General features: G+C 41.3%; 2 protein-coding genes across 23 annotated transcripts in view; one reads left to right on the top strand and one right to left on the bottom strand.

Annotated features, from left to right (window-relative positions):
• ablim1a (actin binding LIM protein 1a) overlaps positions 1–9,479 on the bottom strand; it is a 28,017-nt gene extending 18,538 nt beyond the window's left edge. For 5 of the 22 annotated variants that reach the window (XR_013303987.1, XR_013303988.1, XR_013303989.1 and 2 more), the window contains exon 1: positions 4,513–5,069. Coding sequence is in view for 19 of the 22 variants with exons in the window: in XM_077613982.1 (XP_077470108.1) it covers positions 4,513–4,747 (235 nt within the window). In the remaining 3 variants the exon portion in view is untranslated. Of the gene's footprint in view, positions 1–2,614; positions 2,849–4,512; positions 5,070–6,183; positions 6,413–9,236 lie in introns of those variants that run through there. The other 17 variants (XM_077613970.1, XM_077613975.1, XM_077613974.1 and 14 more) reach the window with 10 other exon arrangements.
• A 507-nt stretch (positions 9,480–9,986) lies between these two features.
• Positions 9,987–17,191, top strand: fhip2a (FHF complex subunit HOOK interacting protein 2). Its single transcript, XM_077613990.1, has 17 exons — positions 9,987–10,311; positions 10,760–10,838; positions 11,496–11,665; positions 11,774–11,878; positions 11,978–12,100; positions 12,477–12,680; positions 12,765–12,961; positions 13,443–13,557; positions 13,637–13,713; positions 13,801–13,993; positions 15,169–15,332; positions 15,412–15,555; positions 15,630–15,720; positions 15,791–15,934; positions 16,158–16,298; positions 16,447–16,550; positions 16,614–17,191. Exons 1-17 carry the CDS (start codon positions 10,267–10,269, stop codon positions 16,726–16,728), a joined length of 2,211 nt encoding a protein of 736 aa, XP_077470116.1. The 5' UTR covers positions 9,987–10,266; the 3' UTR covers positions 16,729–17,191.
• The last annotated feature ends 1 nt before the right edge of the window (position 17,192 follows it).

Raw genomic sequence — 17,192 nt, 5'->3', positions numbered from 1 at the left:
GCTATGAATTGGATAAAATCTTAATCATTAGCAAAATAAAAGAAAACAAAAATACATTGCAGGAAATTTGTACCTAAAAATTAACATTATACGTATAGACACTATATTTAGAGTGAAAATAGCCAATATACGTTCTGCATATTTACGGCTTCTGTAGTCTAGCTACTTCTAGATGTGGTTACCTCCAATAATGGCCATATTTACAGGACTGTGAGGACCTATAAAGACACAGTTAAATCCCAATGCAAGGTCAGATGTACGTGTCGGTCCATGGGGGAGGGTCTGCAAGGCTCTTTATCACCAGCCATAACAACGAGCTCTTAACCCTCAACACCATGAATATGTATGACTGCCAGGCATCATCTCTGTACCGCTACCAGCACCCAAGACAAAGCACTTCAAACACATGGGGGGGACCCTATCACACTCCGCCAGACCCCCTGAACTACTCCTTGGGGAGTTGGCTCTGAATAATGATTTAGCAGAAAGCAAAGCATTTGCTATTTGTCAAATAGCCAACAATTGTTGATCAACATTTGGAGGGACTTCCACTATTGGCCCCATCTATAATGAGACAATAGTTGGTTCCCAAAGCACACAACCACTAAGCTTGTTTATGTGGCAATGATAAAAGCTCTTAGCTTTTGAATACAGAATGATGATCCACACGCCACCATCTTTTTTCCTGTTATAAGAGCATAGATGGCGGGCAAAGAGGATGTTTGTTGATGAGCACAATGTTTCATATTCTCATGTCTAGCTTGTTGTTTTAACTTGTTCATTTAGGTCAGTGACTTTCACATCCTGGCTTACCACTTATCTCATCTGTATCTTCTGGCCCAGTGTGCCATCTATACAAACATTGTCTCAATGGGACAGCGTGTGTGTGGATGTGTTGCATGTTGCCTACATGTTGGAGAAAGAGGTTATTAACACTGCTGTCAGAGAATAGACATCAGACATATTAAAAGATAAGACACAAATGCCTTACAATTCATTCATGTCAGTTACGTTACATCGGTTTAAATCTTCAGCTTAGTGGAGAGAATTGCAGGAAATAAATTACATCTCAACCAGGTAGTATTACAATTACACACATATGAGAGTAAGAGGGCATCCCTGATTCATAATACACATGACGTTGAAAAATTAATAACTATTTAAGGCTTTTGCCTCGTACTGAAAACAGGGCAGCCACCTGCACAGTCAGGAAATGCTCACACTGCAATTTCTAGCTAGTAATGCACCATTCTCAGTGTACTATAGTGTTCTTCAGTTAGGTGGCTATGAACAGCTGAAGGTAAAGCCCACCTGGCCATAGAGGGTCTTCCTACTGAGCTTTCTTTCTATATGAAAAAAAAAATGCCCGAAATTTAAAAATAATAATAATAATAACATTATTGTGGACCTGAAAAGAAAAAATGCTCTTGAATTTAGATGGTGAAACCAAAAAAAGAATTCTTCTTTTGACAGATCTCCAATGGGGAAGCATCAGTTCAAATCTGTAGCCGCTTGTGCCCACATCAATACGACAATTTCAGGCGTGGACGCGGCCTTCTACCTGGAGAGCGCCGTTTCGATAAATAAACCTACACACTTCTGTGGGTCAAGAAATGAGTGAAGTTTTTTTTTGGTTGAGGAAATATTTTTCCTGACAAAGAACCTCAGAAATATCACATAACACCCACACACAGCAAAAAAAAGCAGTCTGCACAGGCTAAAAACTCAACTTAGAAAATCTGTTTTACTACAACACAGCACATACGGATGACAATGTTTGAGAGTATTTAAGGAAAATAACAGATGCTAAATCAAAGATCATTTTTAAACGTGACCTTGCTTTAGACATGGGAAAGATCTTTTATTTTTTTACCACATACTGCTGATCAATTTATTGTGACAAGGGAAAAAAAATTAAATAAATAAAAGAAAAGGTAGATTATTGTTGTAGCAGATTCCAAACAAACAATAACATCAAACCCTGGATCACAGTATACAGAAACATGCAATGTTAAATATAAATATATGCTTCAGTCCTTGATCTTCTGCATAGTGACCTTGCTTGTAGGTGGGAAGAACCACCTTGTTTTTTTAACAGGGTGCTATGAATGAGGCCACAGCTGACAATGGAGTGTACCTTTTGGATGGTTACCATGGAAACGGCTGCAGACAGCATCAGAGGGAGAGGCAAAGAGAGAGCTCTGCGCAATGTGCTTCACTAGATGTGGTCCACTTTTTGATATTTCATAGTTTCATCTGCATTGAATAGGAAGCTGTATCTCATTGACTGAAACACTTCACGCACATTATTCACCATACGGTGTCACCCTCCTTTCTTTATACAATGCCAGATGCTTTCTTCCGACATACATTTACATAAAACCCGATGCTGCCAAACTAAGCCTACCGAGTCCATCCCATATATCGTGTGCTAATAATGGTAGAGCCAATGCATTCTTTAAAGGGAACACGTTCCTTCAAAGTTAGAGCCAGCAAACACACACACAACACAAGCTGTCAGAAACACTTGCCCTACAAAAAGTGACATTATAAGATATTGGTTCCCACAAGCTCACAAAGGCATACTTATCCCAGACCACTAACTAGACAATACCTTTTTCTTTGACCATGACCATCGGAATCCAAAAAAAAATCAGCAAAAGAGACGTGTTGAAGTATCCTTCAGCAATGACATAGGAACCGCTGGATTCTTGTACAGTGGCAAGACAAGCAAAAGCAAGGGGGAGGTGCAGATGCTCGATGCTTTCTTCCTGAAAACACTGCTACAGTGAGGGCTTTGCCTCCGACTGCCTGCTTTGCTGCTACATCCCTGTTTTTTCTCCTCCGCCTCCTCTGCCCACTCCTCCCTCTACTCCCTCACTCTGTCCCTCTGTTGTGTCAGCCACCTCCTCACTGCAGCAATCTGGTGGCTGCTGCTGCTTCTATGAGAACTGAACCCATAACCCCAAATCCCCCAGCAGATTACTTAAAACACACAACCTGTAACCTCAGATCATTTCACATTTCATAGGAATAAATACAGTACAAATGAAAACAAAAGATTAAAAAGCACAGAAGAGTATTACTTACTCATGTAGTATAATATTTCTCAACGAGATGACACACTATGTTTTAGATTTCAATTCATGTAAATGCAAGTGTGCATATTGTTGCTAAAAATCCATTTAATTTTGTGCAGTGAATGCATGGTTTCTGTACTATTAGTATGTATTTGCATGCACAGTCATGTGTGCTATTTGTTTGTTGGCCATGCCAAAATATATATATTTTTTAAAGCTAATAAACAACTATTGCCATCAACAATTAAATAAAAACATTTGTATATTTGCATCATTTAGGATTGCCTCAAAGTGTAAACAATCAAGTAAGTCTGTGGAGGTTCTAAAGGACGATTTTTGTTAGTAATCCTATTGCTTTGACCAGGTTGTGCTTTCTATGAAAGGGTCGTTTAAATTCATAGTTCAAAAGGCAATGACCTCTAGCATGGGCGTTGAATTAATATGCTTAGTGGGCCTTTTGAATCCCATTTAAGAGCACATGAGGGAACACTTGCCTATCCTGTACACTGCAACTGCTTTTGTCCTACTTTGAACTGTGACTTTCTGAATGTTTTGATGCTTTAAAATCAAAATTGCTGTGTAATGGTTTCATTTTTACTCACTGACAAATATAACACCAAACAACCCACTAAAACGAGTAAGTGACAAAATACACAACCATTTAAGGATGGAAGTAGTGCAAACATCCTGTACAATGATGGCTGTGAAAGTGATGAAAGGTTTGTACATTGTTTATTTATCACCATGAAATAAATCTTTCAAATTATTGCTGGGTGTGGATCTTGTCAACAAGAACTATTTCAGAAATCGACTATCAGGCTGAGTACACAGCGAGCAATTTATAACAGTAACAATGCAGTAAAAGCATTTTGTACTGACGCATTACAAATTGATGAATTTTTAAGATGTCACGTCAATCAACTCAAACACACCATCTGATCGTAACGTCCAAATTGGACCAATATGCCAAGTAACACAGGTTAATCCATCTAGCATGCATTCCAAGTGTGTGCAGAAAGTTTGGAAATCGCAATTTGCACTCATTCCCTCCTATAATCTTGATGTAAGACACCATGTCGTTTGGTCATGTTTTGCTGGCCAAATGCATCAGTTCTTGACGTATGCTGTGGGAGCATATTATGTAACTCCAGGTGATTAACTTACTGCCTGCTTTTCAGCAGTTGCACTGACACTTGTCAAATACAGTATATTTTGTGCACAGATGCATCCCATTTTGGCAGACAATTTAAAATTTGTTACGTGAGTAAAAAACTCAACGGTTACTTCAGGAGAGCTTAAAGCCAGAACTCTAGAAAAAAAACAGACATTGCCTTATCTGTTATTGATTTTAACTCAGTATGATAACTGGATGATTAGATGTGTGACATTATTTCAGTGGAATGATCATATTTAGTTTGTTAGCCCTTCCTACCTGAAGCAAAATCATGCAGCTTCTCACTCAGATAGTAGTCATTTGGGTTGAGGTAGGGTAGCTGTTCCATGTATTGCTTAGGGATCAGGTACAGGACTTCGGCCACGTGGCCATCCTCAATGATGGACATGCGCTTGATGGAGTTCTTACGTTTCAACCGTACATGGTTTATATTTTGGCTGTGATTGGAGCTGCATAGCTTTCCCAGGCTGTCGAGGTTAGGTAGAGTGGGCATGACGCTTTGATCCCTCTCAACCGTGCCACATAGGCAGGTGAAGCACTCCAGGTAGAGGTCAGCCAGTGTCCAGGGGTCAGGCTTTCTTCCCCTTTAGCAGGCAATCTTTCGACATGAGGAAAGAGCAGCGCTTAGGCAAGTCCAAATCCAAGACAAGGGTGAACTCCAATGCCATAAAATCCGGCGCAATCCACTTTGGTAATATCTACGATAAAAGCAAAAAATTTCCCACCTTGCGCAGGAGAAGTAAAACATCAGGTAAGACAAGACCCACTGTTGCAAGTAGAGTCTTGTGAAACACTGGTAAAGAAGTCTATGAGTGTCTTCAGACCAACCAGACTGGGACCTTAAGCTGCTTATGGCTGACGTTGAGCCTATGATTATCTTCTGGGTGGGGCTAGGTAGTTCCCACATCAGGTTTGCTTTGCTTCTTACACATCTGACAGAAACTACAACCCTATATCTCTGTATGGAACACTTTAAAAACATATAAAGCACCCATGCCAAGAGGTTGCTTTAGAAGTACCCTGACCAATATGTTGGTTTTAAAGAAGTGCTGGTGAGTTTGTGCAAAGATAGATAAAATAAGGATGGTGCAGTGATAATCCAACACTTTCATGACAGATTGACTCTTAACAGGGTCAGAAACTTGTACAAAACAGATCATCTTGAAGATGATTCTTTAGAAGAGATAGTGGATAAGTGGTTCTATTATCATCTACTGAAAGCAGTGTATAAGGCAACATGTGACCTTGCGCCTGAGACTGATCACTGATGTGTCACCTAACTGGGTGGTAAAAAAAAGTTGACACTCAGGGACAACAATAATAAAGTATGGAAATAAGACAACAACAAAAAAAACCTGACCGTGTTCATTGAAGTTAATAGCTATCTAAAATGGCAACTTTCTTTCATCTGGTAAAAGCCTGTCTGGCTGAGTGTTTATCAACATTGCTCATCCCGAATCTGACCCAACAACCACACAGAATATATGAATTAATAAAAATAGTAAATAAAGTAAATAGTCAATTTGGCAGATATTAATAATAATAATATAATAATCGAACATAGGCCCTGTCGTCATCATCAACAACATCATCAAGCCTAACAACTCTGTCATGAACTCATTTCAATAGTATCAAATATACTTTTGATAACACATCCAAACTTAGAAATTAGCATCTGAGTCTTTGAAGAATACAAATAAAGACATTGATGGGAGTCTAGCTCAGAGCATGCTGCTCTGCTGCAGGGTGGCACTGCCCTCCAACTGTCATCCATTGCACAAATGTAGCTACGACACATTGTCCCACATTCGCACATAGGAGCACATGCATGCTCAGAATGAAACCCATCTATATCTGGACACACAAAAGACACCCACATGAGACAGTTCACAGCTTCCCTTGCAAAAACAGCATCCTTTTCTTGCTTACCATCCAGTCCGAAGCAGGAGGTGATTTTTTGGGCGTAGTTGCACAGCCCGTCGTAGCCCTGCTCTTGCATCCCTGTGTTCTTCTCCCCCATCTCAAAACACACTACAGACAATCGCAGACAAACGCTGCCCCGTCCAGCTCGGCGTACACTCCTTCCCTGCTCATGATTTATTCACGCTTTTGCCAGGACACTTGCACACGCGCGTTCACGAGCCCCCTCATGCAACGCACGCAAATTGAGAAAAGTGCTGATGCAAAGGGATGCGTGCGGCACTCTCTGCAATAGTCCCTTATGGAGGAGACGGTATATTGTGTTACGGCAAGATAAAGCCTCCTTTTTAATCCATCATTGATCTTAACATTAAGTGCAATACATAAAGTGTGCAGCAACCCTTCCTAAGGAATCTGTACTTGAAGCAGGTACCAGGAAGCTCTGGGTGGATATTATATCACAATATTGAGAGGCTGAGCTACAAATACTATCAGATGAAATCTGATAGAAGTCATTCTCTGGAAAATATGGATAGTTTTCTTCTGTTAAGAGGACAAAAAAGTGAATCTTTTACTACATTTTATCAACGTGAAATTGGAAGCATGGTAGCAAATTGTACATTATTGCCTTTTAACATCTCTAATGTGGTTTTCCATTGAATGGTCTCGTTTTCAAGTCTTCCTACTGTAGCACTAACAATAAAAAGTGCTTCATATCTGCAATTCACGGCCCAAAGGACTGTTGATGTTACATGAAATAAAATATGACAAGTCAACATTTTGCAGACCAGTAGAGGGTAAAATGGAAATGGAATGAAAAACATTGGCCCACATTGTGGATGCCAGATTTCTTCTTAGTTGAAGATCCCGTGATGGAACTGATCTGAAAGATTTACATGATTAATAAACCTGTACACAGATGAATAGCCAAATTAAATATTAGTATTCAGTGAGGATGGTTTCATGAAGAAAAATAAATACATTCTCTAAAAATAAAAGGAAAAAACAGTCCGAAATACATTAGCGCAGTAGAAATATGATGACCCTGATAGAGCATCGGGGCCACAGGGGAGTATTGCACTTTTATCAGGTCACTAATGGAAGGAAAACACTGCCAAGGTAAAAGCCAATGGCCTTGTATTGATAGAAAGAGATTCGTAGAAAGTGAAACAAAGACTGAGAGTACAGTGATGGCTGGTACACTTGCCTTTTGAAGGAATGAGGCCCATCATTTTAAGCTTGCTCCTAAGAGCGACTTTTTCAACTTTTTGCTTCCCTTGTGCTATTGTATTTACCATCAAAATTTGGTTGAAAGCCCACATATAGATTTTCACCTAATGCCGAGAGCGAGAAACCTGAGCAAGCTTTCATAATGTTGGATCATCTCATGTAAAAACATCGAGAATGTTTTTTTCTGGTATTGTTTCATCATCATGGATGATATAAAATCATTTCGTGGTCTATGCAAGGTTGCTGTTCATGAATAATTTCTGGCTTCCTGTGGTTTAAGTAGACTAATCAGGTCATATCATGCGGCGGACCCTGAGCTCTATCGATCTCCAGAACTCATCAAAAAGGAAGACATTCGCTTTAACACATGAAAGGCCATGCAAATAGGTCATCCAAGCTATATTTAGATATATAAAAGAGCTTTGACAGGGAGGAAGGTATTTTATACTCATCATACACAACATCACTCACACCTGCACAGGCAAATGAAATGATAAAAGTGCAAAAATATTAAAACTCAAATTTGTTAATAATCAAACACCACAACCACAACATCCAAATCCAGTCAGTCTAAAGCAGGGGTCGGGAACCTTTTTGATGAAGAGAGCCATAAACAATTCATATTTCCCAACATTATTCCTTGAGAGCCATACTGAGAATTTAAATAAATAAAAAAACATGAAAATGTGTGCATTTATTAATTAGTAATTAATTATTTCACCACTTTGAAAGTAAAAAAAGGTCATTTTTCACTGTTTCTAATCAACGAGTATCAATGAGAGTATGCATGCAGAAGAGTCCAATGAAGAAAAATTATGATTAAAAAGGCGTTAGGGACTTAGGTCTCTCACCAGCGGTTGCCATATTTTACCACACAGGATAGCGGAGAGCCATATACACCCATCAAAAGAGCCACATATGGCTCCCGAGCCATAGTTTCCCTACCCCTGGTCTAAAGGCTACAATCATACCAGACTGTTGGAAGCCATTTGTGTTGTGAGAAAACAATGGGCAACTTCTGGTAGTTTATTTTACAGAGGCACCTTGTTTTCTAGTAGTACTGCATAATGAACTATATTATGGATCAAAGGAAGATGGAGCCAAACGCAACTGATTTCTGGTGTAGCGAATTGAACTGGTCACCAGTCAATCACAGAGCAACAAAAAAAAGACACACTATTAACGTCACTCAGTTATTAAGTTGCAAAAAAACCATGCCTCCTGGACGAAAGTCAGTACATACCCAGGGACTTAATATTGATTCTCAAAAGTATCAATTCATCACTACTAGTCAGTTATGAGTCCATCATCCTAACCATGACTCACACAACAAGGTGCAAGCACATCTGCTCCATTCAACCACCTGCATTCACACAAGAGCAAGTCACTGTACCACAACCCATTAGTATAATTTTCTTTTTATTAATATGACAGATTCAAACCAGAGATGTCGCTGAACAACAACCATTGATTAATGACAGTTTTGGCTAAAGCAGTTGGAAGTAAAATAGTATGCTGTGATTGAGCATCCATGGGAAATATCATGAGACGTGAAGATCAAATTAGGAGAATTTTACTATCAATGTTTTTTTTAAACGTCTGCTATTAGATTACAAGGTGGACACATTGTTTTATAAAATTTGAGCTTGCAGTAGTGTGGTGCCAGTATGACCATTTACTTACACAGTTGGTGGATTGCTCCCTGGTGGATGAGAATGGGTTTCTTCCCAAACAGACTCGTGTTTGATACTCCCTCTTACTTCAAATAAATAGAAATTCTACCTCTGCATCCTCAGATGTGAAAGCTTCTGCAATACAAGGCACTCACTCACCTTTTGCGGACATGCCGGGTAGGTAGACTATCTTTCTCTGCAGAGATGAACAGAAGGCAAGGTCGGCTCTGTTAGAACTGGGACATGGCTCGATCTGCAATTTTTGATCTGGACTTGAACTTTTCGTCGGGCATTTTCTAGATTATTTGCACGCATGGGCAACGGGGTCTGCTGTTTAACGGAGGAGATGATGAGGATGATGAGGATGGCACGTTCGGTGGCAGTAGGGCGTGTCCGGGAAAAGGCAGCATCCTATTGTTTCTTAAGTTTTCCGCTATATCCAAACTAATTTGGACATATTGTATTCATAGATCACTTTTCTTTCGTTTTTAATTCTAATAAATCATTTTCTAGTTATTTTAATCCGAAAATCAGCCTGAAAATGCCTGACATTGTGTAAAGCATGGACTTTGATGTTATGAATGCGGTCATCTTGTTTTATTTTTAACAAAATCGATACACTAATTTCATTTTCTCCACTTTACTATCGCGTTGCCTTGCGCGTTTTGATTTGCACAAAAGTGTCAACTGGATCAACGTTATACTACTGGTTTCGTAAAAGGCTAAATTGACTTCAGTGAAGCCTTTCTACGTCTCAAAACTAAATGTGGTTCATCCCGCACCATCAAAACCCTAAATTTTTAGCCAAATTGAGAATATAGAGCACAATAAAGACATCTCTGTCCCATTTGTATGCATCGGACATCGTCCACATAAGGACCGTGTTTGTTGTAATCTAGCGCGACCTGCTGGACAAAAATGGTAGTGGTGCTGCAAGTGCCACCGTGTCCAAAGTGAGCTCACTCGGTTCTACTCTACTTGCCAGACGTCTTGTTGTTTACAGCCACCGCGCTTATGGCCTGCGAAGTATCGCGGTCAGACACGTTTTATTGTTTTATTACGCACACGGATTCTCTCGTTTCAAGGGTCGTTATACGAAAGTTCCAATCTGGATCGAGGCGGCAACAGGAAGAAGATAGAGGAATTCTCTAGATCTTCTCGGGAGAAAATTGTCCAGTCCAAGAACAAAATGTTCTCCAAATTCACGTCAATTCTCCAACACGCAGTGGAAGCGGTAAGTCTTAAGCAAGCGCACGAATAAACTCATTTATTTTTGTTTGTTTTTTAAATGATATATTTGACCTGTATTTGAAAACCATGACTGTATCATTCGTAAAGCTAAGCTAGCGAACTAGCATATGCTAACACGCGTTTACTTCCGCAAGTTCACGTGGGAAATACGGGCAAAATATACATTTTATTATTTTTCATAGTTGGCGTAACTACTCGAAACATGTTGGACTTCCGAGACCAATTTGGTCCTCATGAATGTCAGCTGTTTTTGTTTACTGGGGCTTGGCGAGCGTGGCTAGGTAGCCGCTAATGTTAGGTGTTTGTGAGCGAGACGTGGTTTTACGTTGGTGTTGCAATAGTGAAATAAAAGTTTGCCATTACGCAAATAGAGTCCCACTTGTGCTAAACACATTTTATAATGATATCCATTACGTTTCACCCTTCCCCAGCTCGCTCCATCGCTACCATTGCAGGAGGACTTTGTCTATCACTGGAAGGCCATTACGCATTATTACATTGAAACATCAGGTAAGATTAATTTCAAGTAAAATATAAAAAATATTTTACAACATGGTGTTATTGATTCAGCAATCAATTTGAAATTATTTAAATGATTGGCAAAAATATGATCATGCACAGTTTTTTTAACATCTGCACTTCTGCCATTAGTAGTGAATGTTAAATGCTTGGCATTCCAAGCGTTTAACTTTAAAACCAATGCTGTTTAGGCATGTTGTTGGGTTACTATGCTTGAAAATATGTCACAATTTGTTCACGAAGCTGTATGTTTATCGTCTTACTCTTGTGGCCTGCTGGGCAGAGTTATTGCTTTTTCAACATGTAGGTATCATGCTGACATCTATCTGCAACATGAATAAATAGAGGAGTGAAGTGTGCTGTCGGTTTGAGTTTTTCCAAAGATTATTGCACTGTTGCAGGAAACCTGGAAAATAATCGCCCTATTATGAAGGAATAGGCAACAATGGCGCAGTCACATCTAGTTAATACTAAGCATGATCCTCATCCAGTTAACATAATCTTCTCATTTTTGCTCAGCCAGTCATTGAGATAATCATTGTAGATTTTTTTTTAAATGTATTATTATTTATTTTAAAGATTACTCTGATTCCGTGATGCAAAATGTCGGTTAGTACCTTATCGCTACATATTTCTTTCCCTTCTTAGATGACAAAGCGCCAGTCACTGACACCAACATCCCATGCCATTTGGAACAGATGCTGGAAATTCTGACTCAGGAGGAGCTTGAAAGGGAATCTGGGGAGACGGGTCCCTGCATGGAGTATCTCCTGCATCATAAGATCCTGGAGACGCTTTACACTTTGGGCAAGGCAGATGTAAGACAATGACGAATTTTGACGGTTATAGGGATGTTTCCAGTAGAGCATGTTGAGGATGAGTATGATGTGAACCCAATGGCTGTTTGAAGGATGCTTTTCTACTAGTGTCCTCCAGGAATGAAGCAGCAGGTGCTAACTTTCTACACGAAGCTACTAGCACACATCCGTCAACCTCTCCTGCCACACATTAATGTTCACAGACCAGTCCAGGTGTGATGATGAGTATTTGCAATATTTGTGTCAGTCACACTTAGCTTATAGCAGTTTACCCCCCGGAGTTGTGTAACACATTGAACTTGTTTCTGCCAGAAACTGATCTGCCTGTGCGGGGACGTGGCTGCCGCTCCTACAGAAAATGAAGAAATTCAGTTCCTTTGTATAGTTTGTGCCAAACTGAAGCAGGATCCATATCTAGTCAACTTCTTTCTCGAGGTAGGTTGTGATTTCCCGGTGGTCCTTCATTCTCTGACGTTGATGTCGTTTTAAAACACAGCATCGTCATTGAACGGTCTCTGTTAATGTGGTAGTGAAGTCATAATGGCACTTAATTGGATGAAAAATACAAATAAATTTTCAGCATTTTGCTTTTTTTTTTTTTTGCTTTTTCAATTTTTTAGGGAACTACTGTATGTGCAGCTAACTCTATCGTGTTTCACTGGTAATTTTCAATGTTTTACAATAAAACAAGATATTCTGAATGTTGTTAGTGGGGAAAAAAAATCAAGATTAACAGTTCAGTCTTGTCAAAAATCATTCATTAGGCAGAAACCTGTGATCGGTGGACACTTGTTTGTGCTCTTATTTCTAGAATAAGAGTAGGAGAAGTGAGAACAAGACTCCAGGTGGGACGGATGGGCTGAAGGATGGCGTGTTGACTCCTGACACAGGTCAAGAACAAGTAGAGGGTAGTGAGGCGGTGGCGCAAGCTGCTGCCTCGGTCCCAAGTCCAAACAACAATAACAACAATAAGTATAATCTGGTGACCTCGCTACTCAACCTTACAAAGAGCCCTGTGAGTAACATTCACACTTAGATGCTCCTCTAGAACAAAAGCTTTATTTTTCTTCTTATTTGCATCCTATTTTCCATTGTTCAGGATGGTAGGATCGTGGTGAAGGCCTGTGAAGGCCTTATGCTGCTGGTCAGCTTACCAGAACCTGCCGCTGCTAGGTGCTTAACCGAGAACACTGAGCTCTGTGAGCTTTTGACCGACAGGCTGGCCACCCTTTACAAAGCCCTTCCACCATCCATGGACCCTTTGGACATTGAGACAGTAGAGTCTATCAACTGGGGGTACACTTTTATTTTTACTTTTTACCAATAACCATGAAGTAACTTGATTAATAGCAATGCTGTTGGAAATATTCGACTAATGTGTGATGTCTATCGCTAACATTGGTATTTAATAGTAAATATTCACCTATTTTATTTTTCATAGTCATTTTTCTTTGTTAAATTGCAAAAAAAAAAGAGAAAAGTTAAATCTCTGTTTATTAAAAGAAGAAATTATTCTCTTATTTTTTTGTTTATTTAAAACATGGGAAAACAGCAACTTTTCTCTGATACCTGGAATTCAAAACAACGGACTTTCTTCATAAGAAGTCGAAACGCTGGAAAAAAAGTGAACACAATATAACGATGGATACCCTGATAGCTGTTTAGTCGACGAATTGCAATAACAATTGATGATTAGTTTAGTATGGAAAAATTGGTTATAGCAGCACTGTTGTATAGTAAAGTAGTTAACCGATCTTTTCTGGTTTGTTCTTTTCAGCCTCGATGTGTATAATGTGAAGGAGGACACAGCAGTGTTTGCAGGGAAGAGGCCACTCATTTCCTTCCTCTCTTGGCTGGATTACTGTGACCAGCTCATTAAGGAGGCTCAAAAGGTCTTTAGCAGCTCTTTCTAGTGTAAACTTTGTCGCTAAAACAAACTTGGTAAAAACGAGCTGTGTTTTGCGCTTTCAGTCGGCGGCCTCTGTGATGGCCAAGGCAGTGCGAGAAAGATTCTTTGTGTGTGTTATGGAACCGCAGCTCATGCAGACGTAAGTCCCGTCCGTCTCCAGTCAGCCGTCCTGCTTTGTATTTCTATGTCAGAATTTGCTCCCCAACGCCCGTTTGCTGTTCCGCAGGTCTGAGGTGGGCATCCTCACGTCAACGGCGCTGCTGAACAGGATCATCAGGCAGGTGACGTCTGAGGCGCTGCTCCAGGAAATGGTGTACTTCCTGTTGGGGGAGGAGAAGGAGGCAGAGGCTTCGTCAACGATCGCTCAGAAGCCCCTCCGACACCGCCTCATCGAGCACTGTGACCACCTTTCAGATGAGGTCATCATCACTTTTCAGTCCTTCTGTCAATTTCTGAAACGCCTTTCCCTTTGTCTTTGAATTAAATGCTTTTATTGTCATTATACAAGTATAATGAGACTTAAAGCTTTCACCACATGGTGCACAAATAACAACAGACAGACAAATAAATAATCACTAAATAAGAAATTAATAATTAAGTAGTCCAAGTGAGGTCAATAGAGTGAAGCAGGGTTGTTCCGCCTGAAGTCCAGGATGAGTTCCATGGTTTTTCTACATATAGAAAATCAATATATAGTGATGATAAATGAATAATCACGAAATAGTAATAGATAAATTAGTGGTCAACATAAGAAGTATAAGTAGTAATAATAAGTCTTGATTAGGTCCTAGGTGCAGAACTCGAGTTGAGTATGGTGACAGCTCTTGGGAAGAAACTGTCCTTGAGTCTTTTTGTCTTGGCAGTTGTAGTTCCGTAGCGCCTTTCAGAGGGCAGCAGGTTAAAGAGGTGGAAGCCGGGATGTGTATTGTCTTTTATAATGCTCTCTGCCCTTCTAAGGCACCGGGATTCGTAGATGCTGGACAGGGTGTGTAGGGGGCAGTTGATGATCTTTTGGGCTGTGTTGATCACCCTCTGCAGTCTTTTCTGGTCGGCTTCTGTGCAGCTTGAGTGCCACACTGATACCGCGTAGGTCACCAGCATGTTGGTGATCAGTTGCTCTTTCCTCAGTACTCTCAGGAAATGTAGCCTTTGCTGCGCCTTCTTGATGTGTGCTGTGGTGTTTGCCGCCTAAGTGAGATCAGCAGAGATGTGGACTCCAAGGAATTTGAAAGTCTCTACTTGCGCCACACATTCACCCTTAATATACAGGGGCGATGTAGCAGCCTTGTTATGTCGAAAGTCCAGGATGAGTTATCTGGTTTTGGAGACGTTCAGCGCCGAGTTGTTGAGAATCCTTTGTTCTTTAATCGTTGTTCTGAAAATACCACTAAAAAGCGTTCCAGTGACTCATGTCAAAAGTGATCCAATAATCTCTGACAGAGCTTTTGTGCATGGTGTCCTCAGAAAAATGGAGGATTAATTATATCAGAGGTTGGTGACAGCTTTTGTCGGCTGTCTATAGCCGTCAGCGAGCAAACATTTGGCATGTGGCTGATGGTTGAGCCTCATTCCTCCACTTGGCTCTCATCCGCAGATCAGCATCATGACTTTAAGGCTGTTTGAGCAACTCATCCAGAAGCCCAACCAGCACATCTTGCACAGTTTAGTGCTGCGTAACCTGGAAGAGAGGAACTACCAGGAGAACAAACCTCCCGAGGAGCGAGAGCCCATTGAAAACGGCCAACTTCACGATGCTGTGTAAGGATCTCCTACACAAACATCTCATATGCAAACGAGCAAATGCACCATGATAACGTCATTTTTTTTTCCTTTTCAGCGACCTGGAGGAAGACCCTTTATTTGGCGACGACCTCTCTACAGACAGCAGACTGTCATCCGATTGGCTCAACCCCTCTCCGTCTCAGAGTCCGGACCACTACAAGTCGGAAGGAAAAACCGAAGTCCACAAGATCGTCAACAGGTTCACGAGCCACTGCAAAATGTTGCCGTCAGGCCAGTTTGGGGTTCTAATTTTCCCAACATGGCTCTGCGCAGCTTCTTGTGTTTGGTGCCCGATGAGGCGAAGTCGTCATACTTTGTGGAAGGAAGCGGCTACGACACGTACCTCCGTGACGCGCACAGACAGGTGAGCACTCTGGAATCTTGGATTTTTGTGGAAGAGCATGTTTCAAATGGAAAATGTTTGATGTCATCAGTTCCGAGACTTTTGCGGCGTCTGTCAGCGCTGGGATTGGAGAGGAACCCCAAAAGCATTTGAGAAATGCAACTTGGAGCTTCCCTTCTTTGAGGGTCACTTCCTCAAAGTCCTCTTCGACAGGATGGGGCGAATTCTAGATCAGGTCAGTATACGATACGCTAAACCTGCAGGTTATGTCGTTTGATAGTCGATAAATATTTTTAAAATGGTACATATCGCAAACCCCAATATTGCTGTCGTTGTGATGAGTGGATAAAGCCATCTTTAGCAAGCCCCCAGCTTGAGTACTACAAAAACACATAAAAATTTGCGTCAAAAGCAGCTTGACCTTATTCACGCCAAAATATCACCTCGTCGTCTTTCAGCCGTACGACGTCAACCTGCAAGTGACGGCAGTTCTGTCCAAACTCTCCTTGTTACCGCACCCCCACCTGCACGAGTACTTGCTGGACCCTTACATCAACCTGGCTCCTGGGTGCCGGTCTTTGTTCTCCGTCATCGTCAGGGTGAGTGCACTTCCTCCCCCAACGAGAGTTGGATCGCTGGATTGGACGTCTATCGCACGCTAATGACGGCCATTGAGTTAGTTCAGAAAATTTGGGCAGCGAGGCTTTCATTTCCCGGAATTCCAAGTGTTTCGTTTCCGGTGGTCAGGTGGTGGGCGACCTCATGTTAAGGATTCATCGCATCCCAGACTTCACCCCCAAACTACTCCTAGTGAGGAAGAGGTTGTTGTCCCTGGAGCCCGAAGGCGTCACGTACGTACAGCCGCGCAGAATTTTCGGCGCCGGAGTGCCTTCTGATTGCGGTGCTCTTTGCAGTATCGAGCACATGACCCTACTGGAGGGGGTGATCGTGCTGGAAGAGTTCTGCAAAGAGCTAGCGGCCATCGCCTTCGTCAAATACCACGCCGCTGCCGCCTCGTCGCCGCCGTAGCGATGCGGTCGCCCGTCAGGTTGCGTTTGCCTTTCTGGAGCTCGGACACTGCCTGCCCGGCAGAGGACAGAGACGCAGACTGAACACGATTCATCCGTGCTTCAACTGCTTCGCCAATCCTCCTCATCGTCACAGACGTTTCGTGTGCGCGTGTATTTATTTTCCAGTTGTGGACGTCATCGCCTTAGTGCGGAAGCACATCGTTTTCCATTTTGTCTTCAAGCCCTCAGTTAACCAACCAATGATCATTATAGTTCAAATGCCAAGTCCACTTATTTATTAATCGATTTTCTTTCAGTTTGCCTTTCTTTTAGACCAATGCGGTGTTGGGATGCTTTTAATGTGGTCAATGAGCAAACTATTATATGACCCCCTCAATGCCACGTTTGTAACCCCAATTTTAGTTTGAAAAACCCTCATTTGAAATTCCAAATGTAGTTTAAACCCCAAATTGAAAGAATAAC

This window comes from Stigmatopora argus, chromosome 11, assembly GCF_051989625.1.
Source record: "Stigmatopora argus isolate UIUO_Sarg chromosome 11, RoL_Sarg_1.0, whole genome shotgun sequence".
NCBI classification, from domain to species: Eukaryota; Metazoa; Chordata; class Actinopteri; order Syngnathiformes; family Syngnathidae; genus Stigmatopora; species Stigmatopora argus.
Note: the sequence above shows the minus strand (reverse complement) of the source record. Positions and strands in the feature narration are given on the sequence as shown.